This window comes from Camelus ferus, chromosome 11 (genome assembly GCF_009834535.1).
Source record: "Camelus ferus isolate YT-003-E chromosome 11, BCGSAC_Cfer_1.0, whole genome shotgun sequence".
NCBI lineage: Eukaryota > Metazoa > Chordata > Mammalia > Artiodactyla > Camelidae > Camelus > Camelus ferus.
The window spans coordinates 26,258,455-26,278,841 of NC_045706.1; the positions used below are offsets into that span (position 1 = coordinate 26,258,455).

Sequence of the window (20,387 nt, forward strand, 5' to 3'; positions counted from 1 at the left end):
CATCAGAACTAAAATTTATTCTTCGAGAGACACTGTGAGAAAAAGGAAAAGATGGGCCACACAGTGGGAGAGAAAATATTTGCAAATAACATACCCAGTAAAGGACTAGTATCTAGAACATAAAAATAATCCTCAAAACTGAATAATAAGAAAACAAACCCAGTTATAAACGTCCCAAAGATTTAGACACTTCACCAAAAAAAGGTATACAGATAGCAAATAAGCAATCAAGGTGTTCAACATCATTAGTCACTAGGGCTATGCAAATTAGAATTACAAGATGTTACTATATACCCACTAATATGACTATAATCAAAAAGACAGACAATAATTTGCTAGGGATGTGGTACCATGTGCTGCTATGTCATGAAGACCCCAGTCAAGCCTTCAGATAACTGTAGCCACAGCTAACATCTTGACTGCAACTTCATGCGATACCCTAAGCCATAACCACTCATCTAAGCCACAAATTCCTCACTCACAGAAACCAATAATGAGTGTTTATTGTTGTTCTAAGCCATGATGTTTTGTAGTAATTTGTTCATGGAGCAGTAGATAACTAATACACAACCAAATAGGATTAAAAGAAATAATATATACCTTGGCTGGCACATAGTAAGTCCTTCATAAAAGTTCGCTGTTATCATTGTTGTTGTGTAATGCATGATGCCTTTTCACCAGCGATTGCAAGTTTCTTGACAAGGACTGATGCTTATTCCTCTTTCTGCACTCTCTGCCTCTCCTCATTCCTCACAGCCCCTTAGCACAGTGCTGGGCACACATATGACAGAAGCCCATTAAGCAACTCTCAAAGGGAGGGAATTAAATCCAAAAGCGAAACAATTTACCTCCGTCACTGCAGGCATAACTTTCCACTTCGTAAAATATTTGATTATTTCTTTTGGTGCAGTTAATGTAAATGCCAAGACTTTTATATGCTAGTTTGTCATGAGTAAGCTGTAAAGGCAAGAAAAACCAACTGGTGAAGAGAAAAACTTGGCTGATTAAAAGGAGGCAATGAAGAAATGAGCATTGAATAAGGCAGAAGACAAGGTAAGAGGGTCAGGGATGTATCTGTAGTTAAAAAGAGTAAGAAAAAAATGTAGTAAAAAGAGTAAAAAATGGACCTGGAGAACAGCCAGTGAAATCACACATATAATTCAGGGCTGCAAGGTTCATGGATTTGAGGCCCACATCTGCTGTTTTTGCTAATGATGATGTTTTTATTGTTGATGATGTTTGCTGCCTCCATAACTGACTGGTTGCTTTGAGAATACATCTCATATTTATAAAGGATTCAATACCACAGAGCATTAAAAATACATCACATCAACTTAGATAAATAACCCAAGTCTCATCCCCTGCAGATGGCTTATCTTCTTTGTATGTCAAGGACAACAGACCATTACATTCTTTGATAATATTCAAGGAAAGTTTTGCAATTCCAGCAAATTTAATGAAGAAATTTAAAATGTTTAAATCTATTTTTTATGATACAAAGTTCGTACAATAACTGAGGTCACACATGACATGGATCTGAAATAAGGATATTATGGTTAAGAGAAAAGAAGGCTTATTTGTGAAACACCCCAAATTTGATGCTCTAGTCTGGTAACAGGTTGATTGTACAAATAAGCAACGGACAGTAACTAGTTATGGGCATCTTCTTTCTTGACTGGCAGTTAGGTAACATGATGCCGTTGATTTCTGCAATGGGTAGATAGACAGTCATAAAGAAAAACAGATAACAATAGTTATGATAATAGTACTAGTAACCGACATTTGTTGAGTTCTAACTCTATGCCTGATAGTATAGTAAGAACTTAACACTCTATTTCTGATTGAATCCTCAAACTATCCAATGATGTTACATTATTACCATTATCATTTCATAAATGAAATAATGGAAGCTTGGATGAGTCATGAAACTTCAGCTACCCTGTGCTGCCCTCCTCCTTCTCCTTTTCTGACCATCAGGACTGAGGCAACAGCAAGATGAATCAGAGATAAAGCTTGGAAAATGCAGAGTCCCATGCCTCCCTCCCAGAGGTATGATTTGATAGGTCTAAGACAGGGTCTAGAAATTTGCATGTCTAACAGTCCTCTGGGTGCCTTGAGAACCACCGGTAAGAAAGAAAGGAAGGAAAGAAAGGAAAGGAGAGGAAGAAACTAATTCGTAGTCTCACTACCTTTTAGTAAACTCTTACAAAGTAGTGATGGGGCTCTCTTTCCAGTCCTGGTTTCTGAACTCACTGTAGGACTTGTTGCTTCCAAGACAGCTTCCCAGAATCAAGGCGATGGTTAGGATAGGGATGAGTTTTGCTAGCACCCTGTTGGGTAGCGTCCCTGGTTACAACTGCAGGACACCTGAGACGGTTAGGCCTTGGGTTGGGGGGAGGGGATGAAGGAACTGGAACTTAGTGGATGAGTTATTGCCACCACCTAAGGGGAGAAATACCGGCTCAGGCCCAAGACCCACGAGTGTCTCATTTATTATTTATTTATTCAAATAAACTTTACCAAATACTTACACTGTTCCAGGTACTATGCTACTCTGGAAATGTAATGGTACAGGGGGAAAAAGAAAGTAAAAAAGATACTTCTTCCTGATGGGGCTTACCGTCTACCAGTGATATAGTTATTAATGAAATAATTTTATAAACACATGCAAAATTACAATTATCTAAACTCTACCAGAGGACCTGAGACATATGATGGGGGAACTGATCAAGTCAGGAGGATCAGGGAAATAATAATTGAATTGGGATATGAAAGCAAAATAACTATAAATAAAATTGTGATGAATATCTGCCTGCATAAAAAGTAAAATTTTATTGGACTGTACCTCTTAATAGATGGATGGGGGCTTTAAAAACATTTTAAATTACATCATGGATAACTTTTTGGTAAAGTGAGATAGAGTTCACCACCCATTCTATTCCTGTTTTTTGTTATTATGGGTAGATACCAAAGAACCTTTTTACACAAATAAATGAGTGGATGGAATTTTGCCAAATCTTTCTCACAATTTTTCCATTCCCTTAAAATTTATTAAAGGATTAGAAACCATCTCATTTGCAAAAGGATGTGTTACTCATTGGAGTAATCATTTTCTCATTCTCTGGAAATAACCCCCAAAAGACTTATCAAGTGATGATTAATTGTTCTTATTTCTCTTTAGCTTAGAGGTATTTTGGTTTTGGAGCTAAAAACCCCCTTAAAAATGTGTGCTTCATGATTTTTATTGTTGTGACCAAAGACCTATTTCAAGTATTTATGTCATGTTAAAATGCCATAAGAAGACATTACAGATGGGCAGAAATTGGTATAATAAAAATATTATATACAGGTTTATAATTTCATTTCAAGATTTAAACTGTAAGTTTAAAATTATACATCTGTCAGAATTAAAAGAATATGTCACCATCTAAGATGGAAATACTAAATTCTAATTAAATGAAACGGTTTCCTAAAGTTTCAGGTGTTATATCTTAGATTCTATTTTGGGAACACTTTTATCTTAACAGGTACATAAGTAGATGCTTTTAAGAGTGTAGTTTTATCTACTTTGTGGAAAAAACAGCAAAAAGAAGAGAAGGTATTATATGACTAGTAGGTACAGGGTTTACAAAATGGTGTAAAAATAATTATTTAGGGGGGTCACTTACGCAACTTATGACATGTTTCTGTCAAGGCAATAAGGATATAATGGTAACACATAAATGAAGGGGAAATGAGTGGCAGTGAGGAAATTTGTGCCCAAATAATAATAAATATGGATTTACCAAATCAAATAATATTTTCTGTGTCTGTTTCAACAACTCAATTTGAGTATGAAATGAACTGAAACTTCCTACTAGACAAGAACTGGTAAAGCTAATTTTTTCAGATTTTTGCCTGCGAGCCAGAGATAACATTATGCTTGTTTCTTAGACTGATCAAAAGTAGTGATTTCCCTTGTTTTGCCTTTTTTTTTCTTTTAGAAATAAGATCCTTTAGAAGAAATATTAAAAAACAAAAAACAAAAAAATGTGGTGTGATTACCACCACCTGAAAAAAAAAAGTTCAAAGGGAAACAGTTTATTGCTTAAAGGATGATGCAACCAAAGTTCCAAAAGAAGATGCCCTTTTGGTTGTTTGGCTACTTGGAGGTTTCTACGCACCTGACATACAAATTATAACAAGATGAAGGACGGGTGAAGGCACATTTGTCCTTCATAAGGTGGGAAGACAGATTGGGAAACGGGAGGAAGGAAAGGAGTGCTGTCTCATCTGCTTTCTCAGGACGATGAGTTTTAGAAAAGATGCAGAAGATGAGGAACAATAAATTGACTTGCTTAAATTTTTCCCCACAACCCCCTTGGAAAGTCTTCCTGTACACACCTGCCAGCTTGAAATTGCTAAAATATATAATGATCTCTTTTCACGCCTTCAGTCCTTACTGATTGCCCCCTCTCTGAATTCCTACAGCTCTTATGGTCTATTTTAGATAATTCAGGAATCAATTTCTCTTTAAGTGATTGTAAAGAAATCAGTCTTATTTTCATGTGTGGCTGCCAGACTCAATCTCATTCTATATTATATTCATACCTCATGCCCGGTCATGTACAATGAGAGTTCAGGGAAACAGGATAATGTAAGCTGGAAGAAGTAGTGGAACCTGTTTTGGACCTTCAAGAATGAGATTTCAATAAGGACAAAAGGAGAAATCCATTCTAGGAAAGAGCATGTGTTGGAAAGGACATAAGTCAGCTGCTGTAATGAAGACTCAGACTGACAGCAATTTCTTAAACAAGTTCTCTCATGTACCAGGATGCGCAGAGTCCAGAGGGACTGCTTAATCCACAAGGCAGCAGGTTTCCCCTACCTTTTGCTCTGCCACCTGCTAAGGTATAGGCCTTGTCCTCATGGCCAAAAATGATTGACATCTTTTGGGTCTTTACTCTAGACAACAAGAAGGGAGAAAATGAGGGAAATACTCAAAGAGGACATAATCTTTCCTTTTAAAGGCAGAACCCAGATGTTTCATGTCACTTATACTCACATTCCGTTCACCAGAACTCAGTCACACAGACAATGCTAGCAGCAAAGAAGCTGGGGAAAATAAGGACTTCTAGGAAGCCATATGCCCAAGCTAAAACGTGGGATTTCTATTACTAAAGAAAATAAATGAGATGATATTGAGACAACTAGTGATCTCATAGATAGATGCAGAAAAGAAAATGACAGGAGATGGGAGAACAGGGAAACAACTGTCCTAAGAACATAAATTAAGATTCTACAGTGCCTGACTGATGCGTTTCAGGTGTGAGAAGCTAGTGAGGTTTTATAAAGAATATCACCAAGAAAGGTGTTTCTTTGCTTGCTGATTTGTTTGTCTTTTAGGAAGGTGTAAGTGCTGATGAGATGTAGGATGGAGTGTGTGTAGATGTGTTGAGAGGCTGTATCGGAGAGGATGGGTAAGGTCCTTGTTATTTGAAGTGTGGTCCAGGGTTATCACACCATCAGCATCACCTGGGAGCTTGTCAGAACTGCAGCATCTCAGCCCCCACCCAGACCTATTGAATTCTAATCTGCATTTTTACAGATTCTTTAGGTGACTTAACATCACATTAAAGTCTGAGAAGCACTGGGCTAGACTATGTCATGGTAGGGAATAATCCTAAAATCTGTATTTTAAAATGACAACTTCTTACTCACGCTGAAAGTCCATCTGGGAGGAAGAGGGCGGCAGGTAGGTGACTCTGCTTCATCATTCTCACTTGGCCCCAGCTTGATGGTGCCTCCACCATCTGAGCATCACCAGCGATGTGGCAGGCGAAGTTATTGTGTGGCTCTCAGGCTTCTCTCACACTTCCTGGGCCAAAGCAAATCCCATGGCCATGCCTATCTTCAAGGAGATGGGAAGAACAATTCTACCATATCCCTAGAAGGCAGGGAATCAAAATACTGAGGAAGCCAGGAGACTCCAAGGGTAGGGAGGCCTTTCAAAGGTTATCACATTATAGACATAAGATGATCAGACACTAGCAAAGTATAACATCAATAGGAAGGAAAAGGAGAGCATGAACAACAACAACCAAAGACTATTTCAGAATAATTCTGAGGGGATAGTCAAGGACAATTCCCAGCTTTAGAGACTTGATTGGGTAGAAAAGAAAAATTGTGGAGAAATTGGCTGGGGTGGGGAGTGGAAAGGCTGAGCCCAGAATGGACGTGCTAAATCAGAAATTAAGGAGGATATTCACCCTCCGCTCATCTTTCCAACCCCATCTCTTATCACTCCCCCAACCCCACCCCACGCACCATGCTCCAGCATCACTGACTTTTCTGTTCCTTCATACACCAACCGTGTTCTCACCTTAGGGTTGTTGTACCTACAGTTTCTCCTGGAATGCTCTGCTCTTGGCCATAATGAGCTCCTGCCTGTCATTCAGAGCTTGCCATAGTGTCATCTCTTCAAGCTTTTCCTGATCATACAAATGCAGTCACCTAATCACACATTATAACACCTCCCTATTTAGTTATCAGCATAGTATCTACAGATAACCAATATTTTTACTGGTCTATCCCTCTCGCTCCATTAAAAAGTAAACTCCATGAGAGCATGGACTCTGTCTATTCTGTATCACCAGCTTCAAGTACAGTGCCAGGCATTTGAATGTTCATGTGTAAATTTCAGTTTAAAAATATGCAATAAGGGAAATATGGATAGGGCTCCAACGAGGAAAACAGATTTGGTATGTTAAAGTTCTCTAAAGTATTAAGGATGATCAAGCAGCATTAAACCTTTAGGAATGCTCCCTTTCAGTGGGTAGGTAAGTGCAGAAGACTCAGAAGTCTAAACAGTAGAAAAGAGTGGTTCCTGAAGCTAGGAAAAAGTTTCAGTGAGGAATGGGTTAATAGGCGGCAAGTGTTATCTCTTAATCAAGAAAAATGGGAATAAGAAAAAGACTATAGGATTTGGAAAGGTCATTTGTAATCTCTGAATAAAGGAGTGAAAATGTAGAGCTTAAGGAGAGAAAGGACGTGCCAGGTAGAGCTCATTAGTGAAGTAGTTTGGCAGTAAAAGGAACTAGCACCCTAGCAGAATTGAGTGGGTTTCTTTTGGTGAGACCTACGGTTCTTAACCTGAAGTTAATGGATCCCTAAGGGGCCCTGAACTCACATTCAGAGATTCTGCAAATTCAGAAATTACATACACCATTTTGTGCCTTCACGGGGGCAGGAGGTGGGGGAAGATTTGTAGCTTCATTAGTTTCCCAAAGGTTGAGACCCAAAGGTTAAATAACCACTGCTGAATAGGAATAGGCCAGTTAAAAAAAAAAAGTTAGAAAACTAAACCCCAAAAAACCAGAGGCCCATGGGGAGGGTATAGCTCAGTGGTAGAATGTGTGCTTAGTATGCACAAGGTCCTGGGTTCAATACCCAGTAACTTCATTTAAATTAAGTAAATAAATAACCTAATTAAACCACCCCCCTCAAAAAAAAAAAAAAAGAAAGAAAAAAGAAAAAACCCAGAGGCCCAGAAAAAGGCTAAGCTTTAGAGAGAAAAAGAAAAACTTCTTCCTTAACTAAGGAAAAGTTATAAACAGTTTTTTTTTTTAAAGTTCACAATTACATCATCATCTCAGTAAAACAGGGAGTAAAGACAGATCTGGAACACTGGGGAGACGTGTGCCACCATGCTCTAGTAAAGAGAGACTGAAGAAGCCGGGCAGAAGGAGTGGTGAAATCGCCCGTGTTCCTCAACCGAGCCTACAGTGCTAGCGTAGCACCTGTGCGACGTCACGGCCCGGGAGGTGGTGCTCAGGCCTGGGAATTGCTGGCATTGTTCTTGAACCAGTGAGCGTCTCAGACTCAGCTCTCTGAGCGGTCTTATCACAAAAGGAAATCGTCACCAGGCAAGGGGGTTCCTCAGTGAGTCAGCTCTGGGATAAGCTGTGCGTCCGATGAGCTTCCCATAGTTGCCCTACTTCCTGCTGTGTTTGGCCAGCAGCCTCCAGCCCGGCCTCCCCACCTGCAGTCATCTCTGAATCACACTGCCCCATTTCGGTATCTCCTTCCCCGCCTCCAGCTCTCGGCCTGGCGCAGGGCCCAGCAACAGCAGGCCCCCGGAGAACTCATTCACTCTACAACTGTGCGCGTTTACTGGGCGGCTCCGGTGCCAGCCCAGCGGCAGGCGCTGGGGCCTGATGAGCACCAGGCCCTCAGGAGTCCGCCTGCGCGCAGCCTGGGGCGGGGGCAACGCTCCCTCCCTGACCCGATCTAACGGGCCGCAGCCCGCATGTCGCAACCGCTTTCCGGGCAGGCCACGCCAGGGGATGCCCGGTCCAGGCCCCCTTCGCCTCAGGCCAGCACAAGATCCCGCGGGAACAGAGCCCTTGGGCCAGGGCCAAGCCGCCTGCTCGCGACCTACGAGTCTCCGGATTCGGGGCGGGCGCTCAAGCGCGGGTCCTAACGGCATCCGTCAGCAGTTTGACCTTGAAGGCCTGGCACCGCCCCCAACCCCCTATGCGATCCCGCCTGCAGAGCCCATAGTTCCACCGGCGCCTGTCAGGGGCCCAAATTCCACGACGGTAGCCCTAGGGCGCTTTGCCCTCTTTCTGTAGCCAATCGGATCCCGACGTGGTGCTGGCCAATGGCCGCGGTCAAAGTATCAAGAGTGGTTGAGCCTATCAAAGTTTAGCCTTAAGTTACTCCCGCCCTTCAGAAAAGTCGGAGGGCGGGTTGATATTACATGTCGGCCAATCAAATGGCCAATAAACAAGAGGCTTCCAAGATCAAAGGGAAAGGGGCGGGATCTAAGTGGTAGTAATGCCGCGGGGCGGAGGAATGACAAGCAACTTCACTAATACCACAGACACATTTTTCCTACGTAGGCCAGGGGGCGGGGCTATCCTGGCTGCTGCACCAATGGCTGATTGAGGGGCGTGTCCTCGGGGCCAAGCGGGAGCCGGAGGCCCCGGGCTCTCTGGGCCGCGCCTGAGGCAGACGAGACGGGGCTGGGGGGCGGCGGCGGCGGCGGCAGCGGCGGTGGCGGGGGTGGGCGCCGCAGCTGGCCTGGGTGGATGGAGTTGGAGGGGCGGGGTGCTGGCGGTGTGGCGGGGGGGCCGGCGGCTGGGCCGGGGCGGAGCCCCGGGGAGTCGGCGCTGCTGGACGGGTGGCTGCAGCGGGGCGTGGGCCGGGGGGCCAGCGGCGGGGAGGCCGGGGCCTGCAGGCCCCCGGTACGGCAGGATCCGGACTCCGGCCCGGACTACGAGGCGCTGCCGGCTGGAGCCACTGTCACCACGCACATGGTGGCGGGCGCCGTGGCAGGGATCCTGGAGCATTGCGTGATGTACCCCATCGACTGCGTCAAGGTGAGACCTGGACCTGCTCCGGACCCGACCTGGGGCTGACCCGACCCCTGGGTCCTGCCCGGAGTCAGGATCCCAGCCGAGAGGCGGAACCGACACGGGTTCCTTTCTGGCTCCTGCCACCACCACACTATTCGACCGATACTCCCTGCAAGCAAGGTCCCGGCCGGGAATTGAACCTAGTCAGGAATCAGGACCCATTTCTAACCGTCAGTGGGATCTGAATCGGGACCCTGGACAGAAAATCTGTCAGCCAAAGCCCTGGATCTCACTCAGCTGGACTAAACAGGAATAGGGTGGGATGGGAAGGGTACAGGTAAGTGCTACTAACTTGATTAAGGTGAAGCCAGCTGAAGACCCTGAGTAGAATTTTAATGGCTTAAGATGTTCTCTGGCGAGTGCTTTTACAAGTTGCTTGCTGTGTCTTCCCTAAAAGTGACGGGGCAAGAACCAGAATCTGGAATCTCTGAGTTAGATAAAGGATTTACTTATTAAATCTTAACCCCTGAGTGATTGGAAATCATTGTGCAGCCAGAATTCAGAGTTCCTGACTAGAAATAGGATGGGAAAGATCATGTTTGGGAAAAAGTTTCGGTTTCTCTGTGCAACAAGCTTGATACCCCACCTATTTCCTGAACGTGAAAATTGAGCTGGGATTGAGACTGTGTGTGCAGGGAGCACGTCAGCCCTCAAAGGAGAGATGGACTTCATAGTGTATTTCTTTAGCCACTTGACAAAAAGGGAAAAGTTGCCTAGAAGGGAAGCATGACAATATTAGAAAGTAGATGTTAATGTGAGGAAAATGAAATGGGATCAACAGGAGGGCATGATTTGTGTGAAAGTAAAACTAACTGCATCCATGAGCAAGCTGGCTGATGAGTGGGTACAAGTGCTTCGTGTGCTTCTGAAGAAAGCTGGGTGAAGAGGGGAACACATTGTTCTTTACCGTTCGTATTCTTGTGCATTAGCAAAGGAACCACCACTAAATAAATTGAGACGTTATCTCAAAGGGACTGTTGAAATAAGTATACGATGAGACCAGTTCCTCCTTCTCATGTTAAAGGTAATAGTCAAACAATATCCTCACAGCACTTAGATGTATGTTTTCTCAAATTAGGAAAATGTTACATATTCAGAAGGAGGAGAGTACCAATTTGGGAGATGTAGAGTCTATCCCTTCTGCTTCTCCCTGGGTCCAATACTATTTCAAGTTTTCATTAGTAATGTGGATGAGGAAGTGGGGAAAGTGCTCTTTAAACGTTGTGAATGACACTGAGTTGGTAGGAGTAATCTATCACATTGCAAGGTAACTCCTACCAAGGGCCATACCCATTGAATCTGTGGTAAATGCATTTGGCTAAAATGGATATTAGAATTTTAAATACCCTTGTGAGTTGGGAGAAATAGAAATAAACAGTAAAATCCATGAGAGGATGGTTAACACTGATAGTATTGAAATGAAAATGGATAAATACAAATAAAAAAGATTCAGATATTTATGTAATAGAGTCTAGGTTGAATGACTGTGAGCTGTTAATACTATCTAGCCAAAAGTTAACATGATCTAACTGCAAAGTAGCCTCCCTATGCTTAGACTGAGTAGCGAGCAGGGTCTGGGGTGCTGTCTTTCAGGCTGGGTATCAAATGAAAACTAGATCAAGGAAAATAATGAAAATTATGAATGACTTGAAAAATACAATGTAAAATGTGACTGACTTAGAAATATTACTGCAGTTTATCAATTTGAATGTTGTCCCGTTACCTTTGGAGGCCTTCTCCTTACTTCGTATATTTACATAATGCTATTGGTGCTGTAAATATTTTATAAATTCCTCTGTTAGAAATGCCTCTAAAATATTTGAATGCATATCCTTAAATGGGGCAAGTGTTTGCCCTGTGACAAGATGGAGTTGACTTTTTAGTAACTGAGGCTATTCAGAATCAAATATGGCAGTTATGGTGAGAGATCAAACTAGGTAATGCTGATTGGGGTCAAAGATAAGGTAGGTTCAGAAAGCAGGGAGACTGATTTACTTCTGAGGCTGATAAACCCACTGAGGGAACACTCCCAGAAAGAGGAGTTCAAAAATGTTTTGTGTAACTGCAGCATCGCTGGAATAAGTCACTTGTAGCTTCCCGAGGTAGCTGTTTTGAAGAACAGTTCTTATTCATTTACATAAGCTTTGGGATTTTTGTTCTGTAAAAATTAGTAAGACAACATTACAGTCATGCCTCAGAGCACACATTAAAGAAATAATTATTTGATTTGGAGGGGGAAATGCTCAGGAGTCTTCAAAAACACAAAAACCTATTTTACAAGAATCATTTTCATTTGCCATTAATTCTGGGATTCAAATAACTAGAGAAAAACTAGGTGAGACCATCAGGATTTAGTGTCAGTAACACTGTTTACACTAAACACTGTTGTGCAGACATGAAAGTAAAATTCAAATCTCTTCCTTCAGAAAGGGCTTCCCAGTTCACCTGTCCTTCCTCTTTCACCATAAATAGGTGATGGAGAGGAAGAGCAGCCCAGCAGACCCCAAGACTAGAGGCAGGTATCTGTGTTGGAGCCTAAGGGGCAACCTCAGTGTTTGCAAATGAAAGCTGACATTGCCTCTTGGCATGCAAGCCCATGTACTCACAGCCACTTATCAGGGTCGAGTTGACTTAGAATATCCTTGGGAGGGACGATGGGAAGTCAGCATAGCCTTGCTAGGGTACAGTTACTCAGCCAGCTATTTCCATGGTCACAATAGGGAAGTATAGGAGCCCAAGTAAATCCCAGTTTTCCTTTTCTGGGCATCAGAGGCAAGCACCAGACTTTATCTAAAGGGACAGGTTCTGCAGCCCAAAGCAGTAAGGACTCTTCCCAGAATCATCTGGCTAAGTACCCACCTGTCACCAAGGTGCTGCTTTTGGGCTCTGTAATGGTGAAGCGAATAATCTATTTATATAATAAATTAAAGAGGGAAAGAACAAAGGGAAATAAATATTTTCCAAACTCCAGATGTAATAAATCATCTATACACATCCACCAATGCAAGGTTAAGACATGGAAATATTGGCTTATTTGATTTTCTTGTATCTAATAATAATAAATATTCAATAAATGGCAATTGTTCATGTTTGTCGAGCACTATCTGATGTGCCTTACATACAGTTATTCACTTAATCCTTGAAACAACTTCATAAAGTAGGCACTATTTTCATCATTTTATAGATGAAGAAAAGGAGGCAGGTTAAGTAACTTGCCCAAGGTCACATAGTTAGTGACAGAGTCATGGTTTGAACCCAGCCTGACTCCCAAACCTTCCATACAGCCTCCCACAAGCAGATTTCCAGAACCAAGCAAGGCACAGAATTTCACAAGAGTGCTCTTTCCTAAACGTGACCTTTAGATTAACAGCTGGACATATAAATCATTGTAGCCACAGAGAAACTTTAAAATGAAAACAAAAAAATACAAAATCAAACCTGTTTTATAAGTGGTTAAAGACCAGTTAGTTGCCCGCGCATATTTACAAAATGACATATGAGAAACAACGCTGCCGTGATCTGTAAATTCTAAGATATAAACTAGTATTTCTGAGAATCAGATGTGAATACAATAAAAATCCTTATATTTCTAGGACCTCATAAATTAACAATGACTTTTACATGCCTTAACTCTGAATCTCCACAACAGCCCTGTGGGCTAGCCATTCTGAGCCTTATGTTACAGATGACAACATTGGAGCTCAGAGAGGTTAAGTGACATACCCTAGACCACACATCTAGCTTTCTGACTCAAATGTGGCTGCTCTTACTAAACCACTTACCTCCCTATTAGTCTGGCTTTTCTTCAAAATTGGACATGGTTTTTTTATATTGAAGACTATTCATTAATTTTTACTTAGAAATTTCATCTTTCTCTGTAAGATAGATTTACTGACCCACAAATTTGGGGAGCTATATTTGTTTTTGTATTTGGTGTGGCTTTTGCCTGGGTCCTCTCCATGAGGGGATATTTTCATTGAGTTAGAATTGTCAGTTAGATTTAGATGTGTGTGTAAAATGTTCAAAGTAACTTACCCACAGTCCAGGTTTCTCTTAGGGGTAAAGAGTTTCAGGCCTCTGAGGCCAGACTTTTTAAGACTGGTTACCCAAATGTGCCATTGACTCCAGCACAACAGTGCAATTTCTAAACATTCTCCCAGTACGCAATTAGTTTGAACAAACCTATCAAAACATAATTGTTAACCACCAGGCCCAGTTTAATAGTGGCCATAGCCAGCAAAGACCTGTAGTCTTGAATAACTCCTCTGATGGATATTATAGCCCCTGATGTGATGTGAAAGATTAATAAACACTTTTTTTAATTAATTAATTAATTAATTTTTTATTTATTTATTTTTAAACATTTTTAATTGAGTTATAGTCATTTTACAACGCTGTGTCAAATTCCAGTGTAGAGCACAATTTTTCAGTTACACATGAACATACATATATTCATTGTCACATTCTTTTTCACTGTGAGCTACCACAAGATCTTGTATCTATTTCCCTGTGCTATACAGTATAATTTTGTTTATCTATTCTACATATGCCTGTCAGTATCTACAAATTTTGAACTCCCAGTCTATCCCTTCCCACCCCCATCCCCTTTGGCAACCACAAGTTTATATTCTATGTCTATGAGTCTGTTTCTGTTTTGTATTTATGTTTGTTTGTTTGTTTGTTTTTTAGATTCCACATATGAGCAATCTCATATGGTATTTTTCTTTCTCTTTCTGGCTTACTTCACTTAGAATGACATTCTCCAGGGACATCCATGTTGTTGCAAATAGCATTATGTTGTGGTTTTTTTATGGCTGAATAGTATTCCATTGTATAAATATACCACACCTTCTTTATCCAGTCATCTGTTGATGGACATTTAGGCTGTTTCCATGTCTTGGCTATTATAAATAGTGCTGCTATGAACATTGTGGTGCAGGTGTCTGTTTGAAGTAGCATTCCTTCTGGATATATGCCCAGGAGCTGGATTACTGGGTCATATGGTAAGTCTATTCCTAGTCTTTCGAGGAATCTCCATACTGTTTTCCACAGTGGCTGCACCAAACTGCATTCCCACCAGCAGTGTAGGGTTCCCTTTTCTCCACAGCCTCTCCAGCATTTGTCATTTGTGGACTTTTGAATGATGGCCGTTCTGACTGGTGTAAGGTGATACCTCATTGTAGTTTTGATTTGCATTTCTCTGATAATCAGTGATATTGAGCATTTTTTCATGTGCCTATTGATCATTTGTATGTCTTCCTTGGAGAATTGCTTGTTTAGATCTTCTGCCCATTTTTGGATTGGGTTGTTTCTTTTTTTCTTATAAAGTTGTATGAGCTGCTTATATATTCTGGAGATCAGGCCTTTGTTGGAATAAACACTTTTCTTATTGGAAATTTATGTTTTTGGTGGGTTTTGGAGGGTTTTTTTTTTTTTTTGGAGAAGTAGAAGAGAGTGTGTCACATTGTGATAAATGATACTGTGTATTTCTGATTGAATTTCCAGGAATTAACCTCTTAGGCTACGAGTTCTTTGTTGGTAGCAGGAGGAGAAAATAGCTGTAAAGGAATGTGGGTTGCTTGCAGCTAAGTAGGACCTGTTAATCTGGTTAGTTTCTTTTCTCCCATGCTCTTGAGAAGAGGCATCACTCTTGGATTCCAGATGGCCAACAGGAAGGTTCAAGCTTTTAAATCCAGACTGAGTCAGTGACTGGAATGAAGTAGGAATTTAAACTGTACTTGGGTAGACGGTAGTTACCCGCTGTTGGCTCACTGATGGCCAACATGTTACTTTCTGAACTGGTGCAGACAAAGCAAAGATTCATTCATTATTTCATTCGTTCACCAAACAAATCTTAAGTGCCACTGTGTTCCAGGCACTAGACATTGTCTGGTCATCTTCATGCTATCTTAACCTTGAAATGGATCAACAGACAAGAGCGCTGCTCTAAGGGAGACATCCTTCAGAGAAGGTCTGTGATTTGGAAGGTATTTCAAATATGATTAATTTCCCAAATTTCAATAAAACGTTGTCCAGGAACATCATACAGAGTGTCTACCATATACTTTCATTCCAATCATTGAATCCTCTAGAGATTCCAAAGGCTATGTTTTACTGAGACTGATTTTATTCATTGATGCCAGTTTGGGGATTTGGTTAGTTTAGATCAGAAATCTGGAAGCCCCTTCAGTTTTAGAGACTAGATTGGTTTCCACCTTCATAGTTTCAGGGTAAACTTTCTTTCCCAGGAAATTAAAGCAGCACCTGTTAGGAATGCTACTTTTGCCAAGACTTAAACTTACAGGCTCAGCTGCCAATGCCAAATAGTCTGAAAAAGTCAGATAATCATCAGGGACATATCTAAGGATGAGCCATCATCTCATTAGTGTAGTATGTAGTCAGGAAGCAGGCCCAGGATCAGTCTTCAGAAATAGTGAAGTACATTGTAGACAGTAAATAGTTGACTTTAGAATCCACTTGTAAAGAACTCTTAGCCTGAGTTTATTCAGGCACAAAAGCAACTTCTCCTAAAATGCAGGCTTAATACTTGTTGCTGGGGCTATGAATCATTTTGGAGTTCAAGAACACTTACCAAGGGGTGATTTTCTCAGGGAAAATAATGGTGTTGCATTTGTATGACCACAGATGACAAGAAAAAGAAAGACCCAAGGCTTGGAAAGATTGGGTATAGCTTTGGAAGGAAGTAAAACTGGATGCCAGGTATCACTTCTACATATCGGCGCGACTCCACGTGGATGGTCTGCCCAGCACCCAAAGCCTGCATGCTGAGGTTGGGTGCGAAGTGGGCATCACTGACGTTGCACTTCTCCTTTCTGTGCTTTCAGACCCGGATGCAGAGCCTACAGCCTGATCCAGCCGCCCGTTATCGCAATGTGTTGGAGGCCCTCTGGAGGATCATAAGAACGGAGGGCCTGTGGAGGCCCATGCGGGGGCTGAACGTCACAGCAACAGGCGCAGGGCCTGCCCACGCCCTCTATTTTGCCTGCTATGAAAAGTTAAAAAAGACATTGAGTGATGTAATCCACCCTGGGGGCAATAGCCATATTGCCAATGGTATTGAGCCTTCCTGTGCTGGTTCCCCCACCTTCTCTATTCTTTGGGCTTTGCTACTGTCAATGCTTGCCAGTCTCAGCATGGTTTGAAGCTGAAGCTTCGGGCCGGGGGAGGCCAGATTATAGGGGAGGGCCTTCCAAACCTGATGTTCTCAGACAACGGGCTGCTTCAACCCCACCCCTTCTTTGGGGCACCTCAGCAAAAGGTTACAATATCCTCCCTTACATACCAGCTTGACTCTTTCCTCTCAGCTTCTCCTTGGCATCAACTTCTGCCCTGGTAACGTGGGGACACACTGAACTGCCCCCGTTGTATATTTCTTGCTAGTCGGGTGGTATCCTGCTCTTCGGCAGGACTGGAGGTGACCCAGCTGCCTAAGGAAGACATTAATGGAGCCTCAGCTCTGCACCTCACCTTTTCAGGATCCCAACTGACCAGAGGCAGTTTTTGTCATTGAGGACATAACAAGGCCTCAAGCAATGAAGCGGGGGGGGGGGGGGGGGGCAAGGGACCTCAGTACAAGGAAACCAGAGGGTTGGAGGTTGTGTGGAATTAAGGGAAGGGATAGCAGCCTGGAGATTCAGGTTGTCTGAAAACCAAAGTGAACGTGGAGAGGGTAAGGGATATAGTCATTCAGGACCTGAGGAAAAGGTCTGGAAGGACAGATGTTAGGATTTGGAGGTTTTGGGCAGCAAGACAAAAGGTGAGATTCTGGTGAAGATCTGACCTGCCCCTCGTGCTCTGCCTCCACTGGAGGCAGTTGATGTGCTGGCATCCCTTGGCCACAGGGTGTCTGCTTCCCATCTGGAGCACGAGCTGCACTTACTCTCAGAGCCACCTCCCTTGATAAAACCTGGGCTGTTTACTCGGCCTCTTCCTGGCCTTCCTGTCGTAGCTGTGGAAGGTAGACGGATGGCCTTACTAAGTTAGAACAAATCTCTTCATTTCTCTGAACAGGAGTTTAGGAGCAATGGGCTCTCATCTTTTAAACTGGCTCTTAACGTTCCCTCCCCCTGCCGTGGGACAGCCACTTCCCTCGCTCCGGCCTCAGTGACTCAGTCGCCCTCTCCTGGCCTTACATGTGGCAGTTGTTTTCTTCTTTGCAGGAGCGGCCGGGTGTGTGGCAACATTACTTCATGACGCAGCCATGAATCCAGCGGAAGGTAGTGATTCCTCATCCTTTCTCTCTGTGGGCAGCTGCATCTGCATCTCTGGGCTTTTCCTTTATTTCTGGTTTTCAGAAGTAAGCCAGGGAGCACCCCGTCAGGTTGGGTGGGAAATCCTGGCATGTTATATTGTCTCACCACTAGAGGGCGCTCCCTCCATGTTGTCGGTGCTTGGGAGGATTCCCTTAGACAGGAAGCATATTCATTGAGAGTTAATTCATCTTTGGGGCTTCCCTTGAAAAATGTATGTCTCTATGTGGCCTGTTCCTGGGCCTTCCTGGAAGTCCCCTTTGTCGTGGCTTTGGTCTAAAAAAATTTAGCAGATTATTTCACTTTTCTTCAAAGAGGTGAAGATGGATTTTGACATTTGAAAATACTGCCTTTCTTGTTGGAATGAAGAATGCTTGAGACAGGAATGAAAGGGGACATTGGTAGAGCTTAGGCCCTGCACTGCTGCTTGGATCTTGGCTTTTCAGTTGGAGAATGAGGTACCCAACCAAATATGAAAAGATAGCATAGTTGCCATGTTCCTTAAAGTTCCATTACTTAACTGGTCTGGGCAAGGCCATGGCATGGGAAGGGCCAAAACTCAAAGCTCATACCATGTTATCTACTTGAGGATGTAGGAGATGTTTGAGAGCTAAAGCCGCACTCCTCTTGGCTAAGAATTCTGTTTTCTTTTTGGTAGCCCTTCTCTTCCTGTGGGAGGATAACAGCCTCATGTAAGGGTTCAGTGTTCTGCTGAGGATTGGGATTGTTAGGGCTGTGTGTTCATTATTATGTTCACTGTCACTGAGTCATTTCCTAAGAGTTATGAAAGAGCAAGATGGTAATAATTACAGGTGGGTACTTAGATCAAGGAGACCCTCAGGAGTCTAAACGTAGGTACATCCTGTATATTAATTGGCCAGTTTTAAAGGAATCCTACTGGAAGTGGGGCCATTGTTTTTTAACCCTTTATCAACCCTCTCCTATCCCCTCCTCTCAAAAAAGGGAAGCCTGTACTCATCAGGCTAAAGGACAACTCACTCATACTTTTTTCTCTCTCATTCCATTGGCTGATCCGCTAACTTGCGACGCTGAATCTGGATACTCCTGCTCACCCGTTGACTGCTGTCACCATTGTCATCCTTCTCATTGATGGCACCACAGTGGTCAAGCAGAGGATGCAGATGTACAACTCGCCATACCACCGGGTGACAGACTGTGTACGGGCAGTGTGGCAAAATGAAGGGGCCGGGGCCTTTTACCGCAGCTACACCACCCAGCTGACCATGAACGTTCCCTTCCAAGCCATTCACTTCATGACCTACGAATTCCTGCAGGAGCACTTTAACCCCCAGAGACGGTACAACCCCAGCTCCCACGTCCTCTCTGGAGCCTGTGCCGGAGCTGTAGCTGCCGCGGCCACCACCCCACTGGACGTTTGCAAAACACTGCTCAACACCCAGGAATCTCTGGCTTTGAACTCAAACGTTACAGGACATATCACAGGCATGGCTAGTGCCTTCAGGACGGTGTATCAAGTAGGCGGGGTGACCGCCTACTTCCGAGGGGTGCAGGCTAGAGTAATTTACCAGATCCCCTCCACAGCCATCGCATGGTCTGTGTATGAGTTCTTCAAATACCTAATCACTAAACGGCAAGAAGAGTGGAGAGCAGGCAAGTGAAGCGGTGCCGAATGAAGCCGGGGGTCCAGCCAGCACTGCTGCGCCCTGCCCAATGCAGCCACATTCTCTGTCTCCTGGCATGCTCCAGCCATGAATGGAGTTGGAAGGAAGGCAGAGGGCCCTCCCCAGGCTCCTGGTGTTCTGGCTAACACCAGTTCCTGCCGCCCTCGCCGCCGCCTTCCCTTCCAGGCCCTGAACAAGTACAGCAAATCGCACCACAGCATCTCTTGACACTCCATCCCGGGCCTGATGACCTGCTCTAGACTGTTACAGAGGGACACGCAGCTCATTCCCCTGGTTCCTAATAAAAGCCTTTAAATTAAATCATTTCGTTGGGTTTGTCTTGCCAAAGGGGAAGTAAAATGCTGTCAACTATTCTTGACTTTGGGCATAAATCAAGGGGCCTAAGGGGAAGGTTTACTGCTGTATGTCTGCAGTGTTTGTTTCTGCTGCTTTTGTGGTGATTTAAGACTTTGGGGCTCGACTCCCCCTTTTTTAGTAATAGGCTATAAGGAATCTCTCTGATGGCAGGAACAATAGGCCTTTGACAGATCCTAGCTAAACAGGTGCTCCTGATCCCTGCTGTTGCCTTTTCTCTAGGGCAGTGGCATGGCACAGAAGAGGTAGCTCTCTCTGCTCTAATTCTCAGCTCTGCCTGTCCGCAACAAAACTTTCCTTATGGTACTTGGTTTTCTAATGTAGATGTAAAGCTAAAATTAGGGAAGCTGCAAGTACTGAATATTACGTGGTAAATAATACCTTTCACTGGATTTTAAGGCTTTTACAAAGTACTTTAACACATGGGATCTCAGTTTGTCCTCACAAAATCTTAAGTTGGCAGTGCAGGTATCACCTCAATTTCAAAGTAAGGGAAGCTCAGAGAGGCTGTGACTTGCTCAAAGTCTCACAGTAAGCGCAGAAGTGGGACTCCAATCCAGATCTTTTGTCCCGGGGAGTGAACCTAATTGTGCTTTCCTGCAGACAGGAAACAAGCGGAGGCCATGCCCTCCACCCACTGTCTCCTGAGGGAGCTTCCTGCCCGGCAGCCACTTAGGCTGTGTTTGCAGACATTCAGGGGT

At 43.4% G+C, this 20,387-nt stretch overlaps 2 protein-coding genes and 1 non-coding gene across 5 annotated transcripts in view; 2 read left to right on the forward strand and 1 right to left on the reverse strand.

Annotated features, from left to right (window-relative positions):
- The window catches only part of ENTPD7 (ectonucleoside triphosphate diphosphohydrolase 7), a 106,567-nt gene that overhangs the window by 41,354 nt on the left and 44,826 nt on the right, over positions 1–20,387 (reverse strand). The window lies entirely within an intron of this gene.
- Positions 7,369–7,440, forward strand: TRNAT-AGU. Its single transcript has one exon. It is a non-coding gene; the product is annotated as a tRNA-Thr (tRNA).
- Positions 8,977–19,632, forward strand: SLC25A28 (solute carrier family 25 member 28). 2 transcript variants are annotated; one of them, XM_006182908.2, is made up of 4 exons: positions 8,977–9,362; positions 16,244–16,472; positions 17,579–17,635; positions 18,791–19,632. In XM_006182908.2, exons 1-4 carry the CDS (start codon positions 9,072–9,074, stop codon positions 19,306–19,308), a joined length of 1,095 nt encoding a protein of 364 aa, XP_006182970.2. In that variant the 5' UTR covers positions 8,977–9,071; the 3' UTR covers positions 19,309–19,632. The 2 variants fall into 2 exon arrangements, with proteins under 2 accessions (XP_006182970.2, XP_032347013.1); XM_032491122.1 differs by lacking the exon at positions 8,977–9,362 and having other exon boundaries at positions 16,289–16,413.

Coding starts and splice junctions, on each gene's coding strand:
- SLC25A28 (XM_006182908.2), top strand. CDS start 9,072: ATGGAGTTGGAGGGGCGGGGTGCTGGCGGTGTGGCGGGGGGGCCGGCG. Junction 9,363..16,243: donor ACCCCATCGACTGCGTCAAG/GTGAGACCTGGA, acceptor CTGTGCTTTCAG/ACCCGGATGCAGAGCCTACA. Junction 17,636..18,790: donor AGCCATGAATCCAGCGGAAG/GTAGTGATTCCT, acceptor ATGGCACCACAG/TGGTCAAGCAGAGGATGCAG.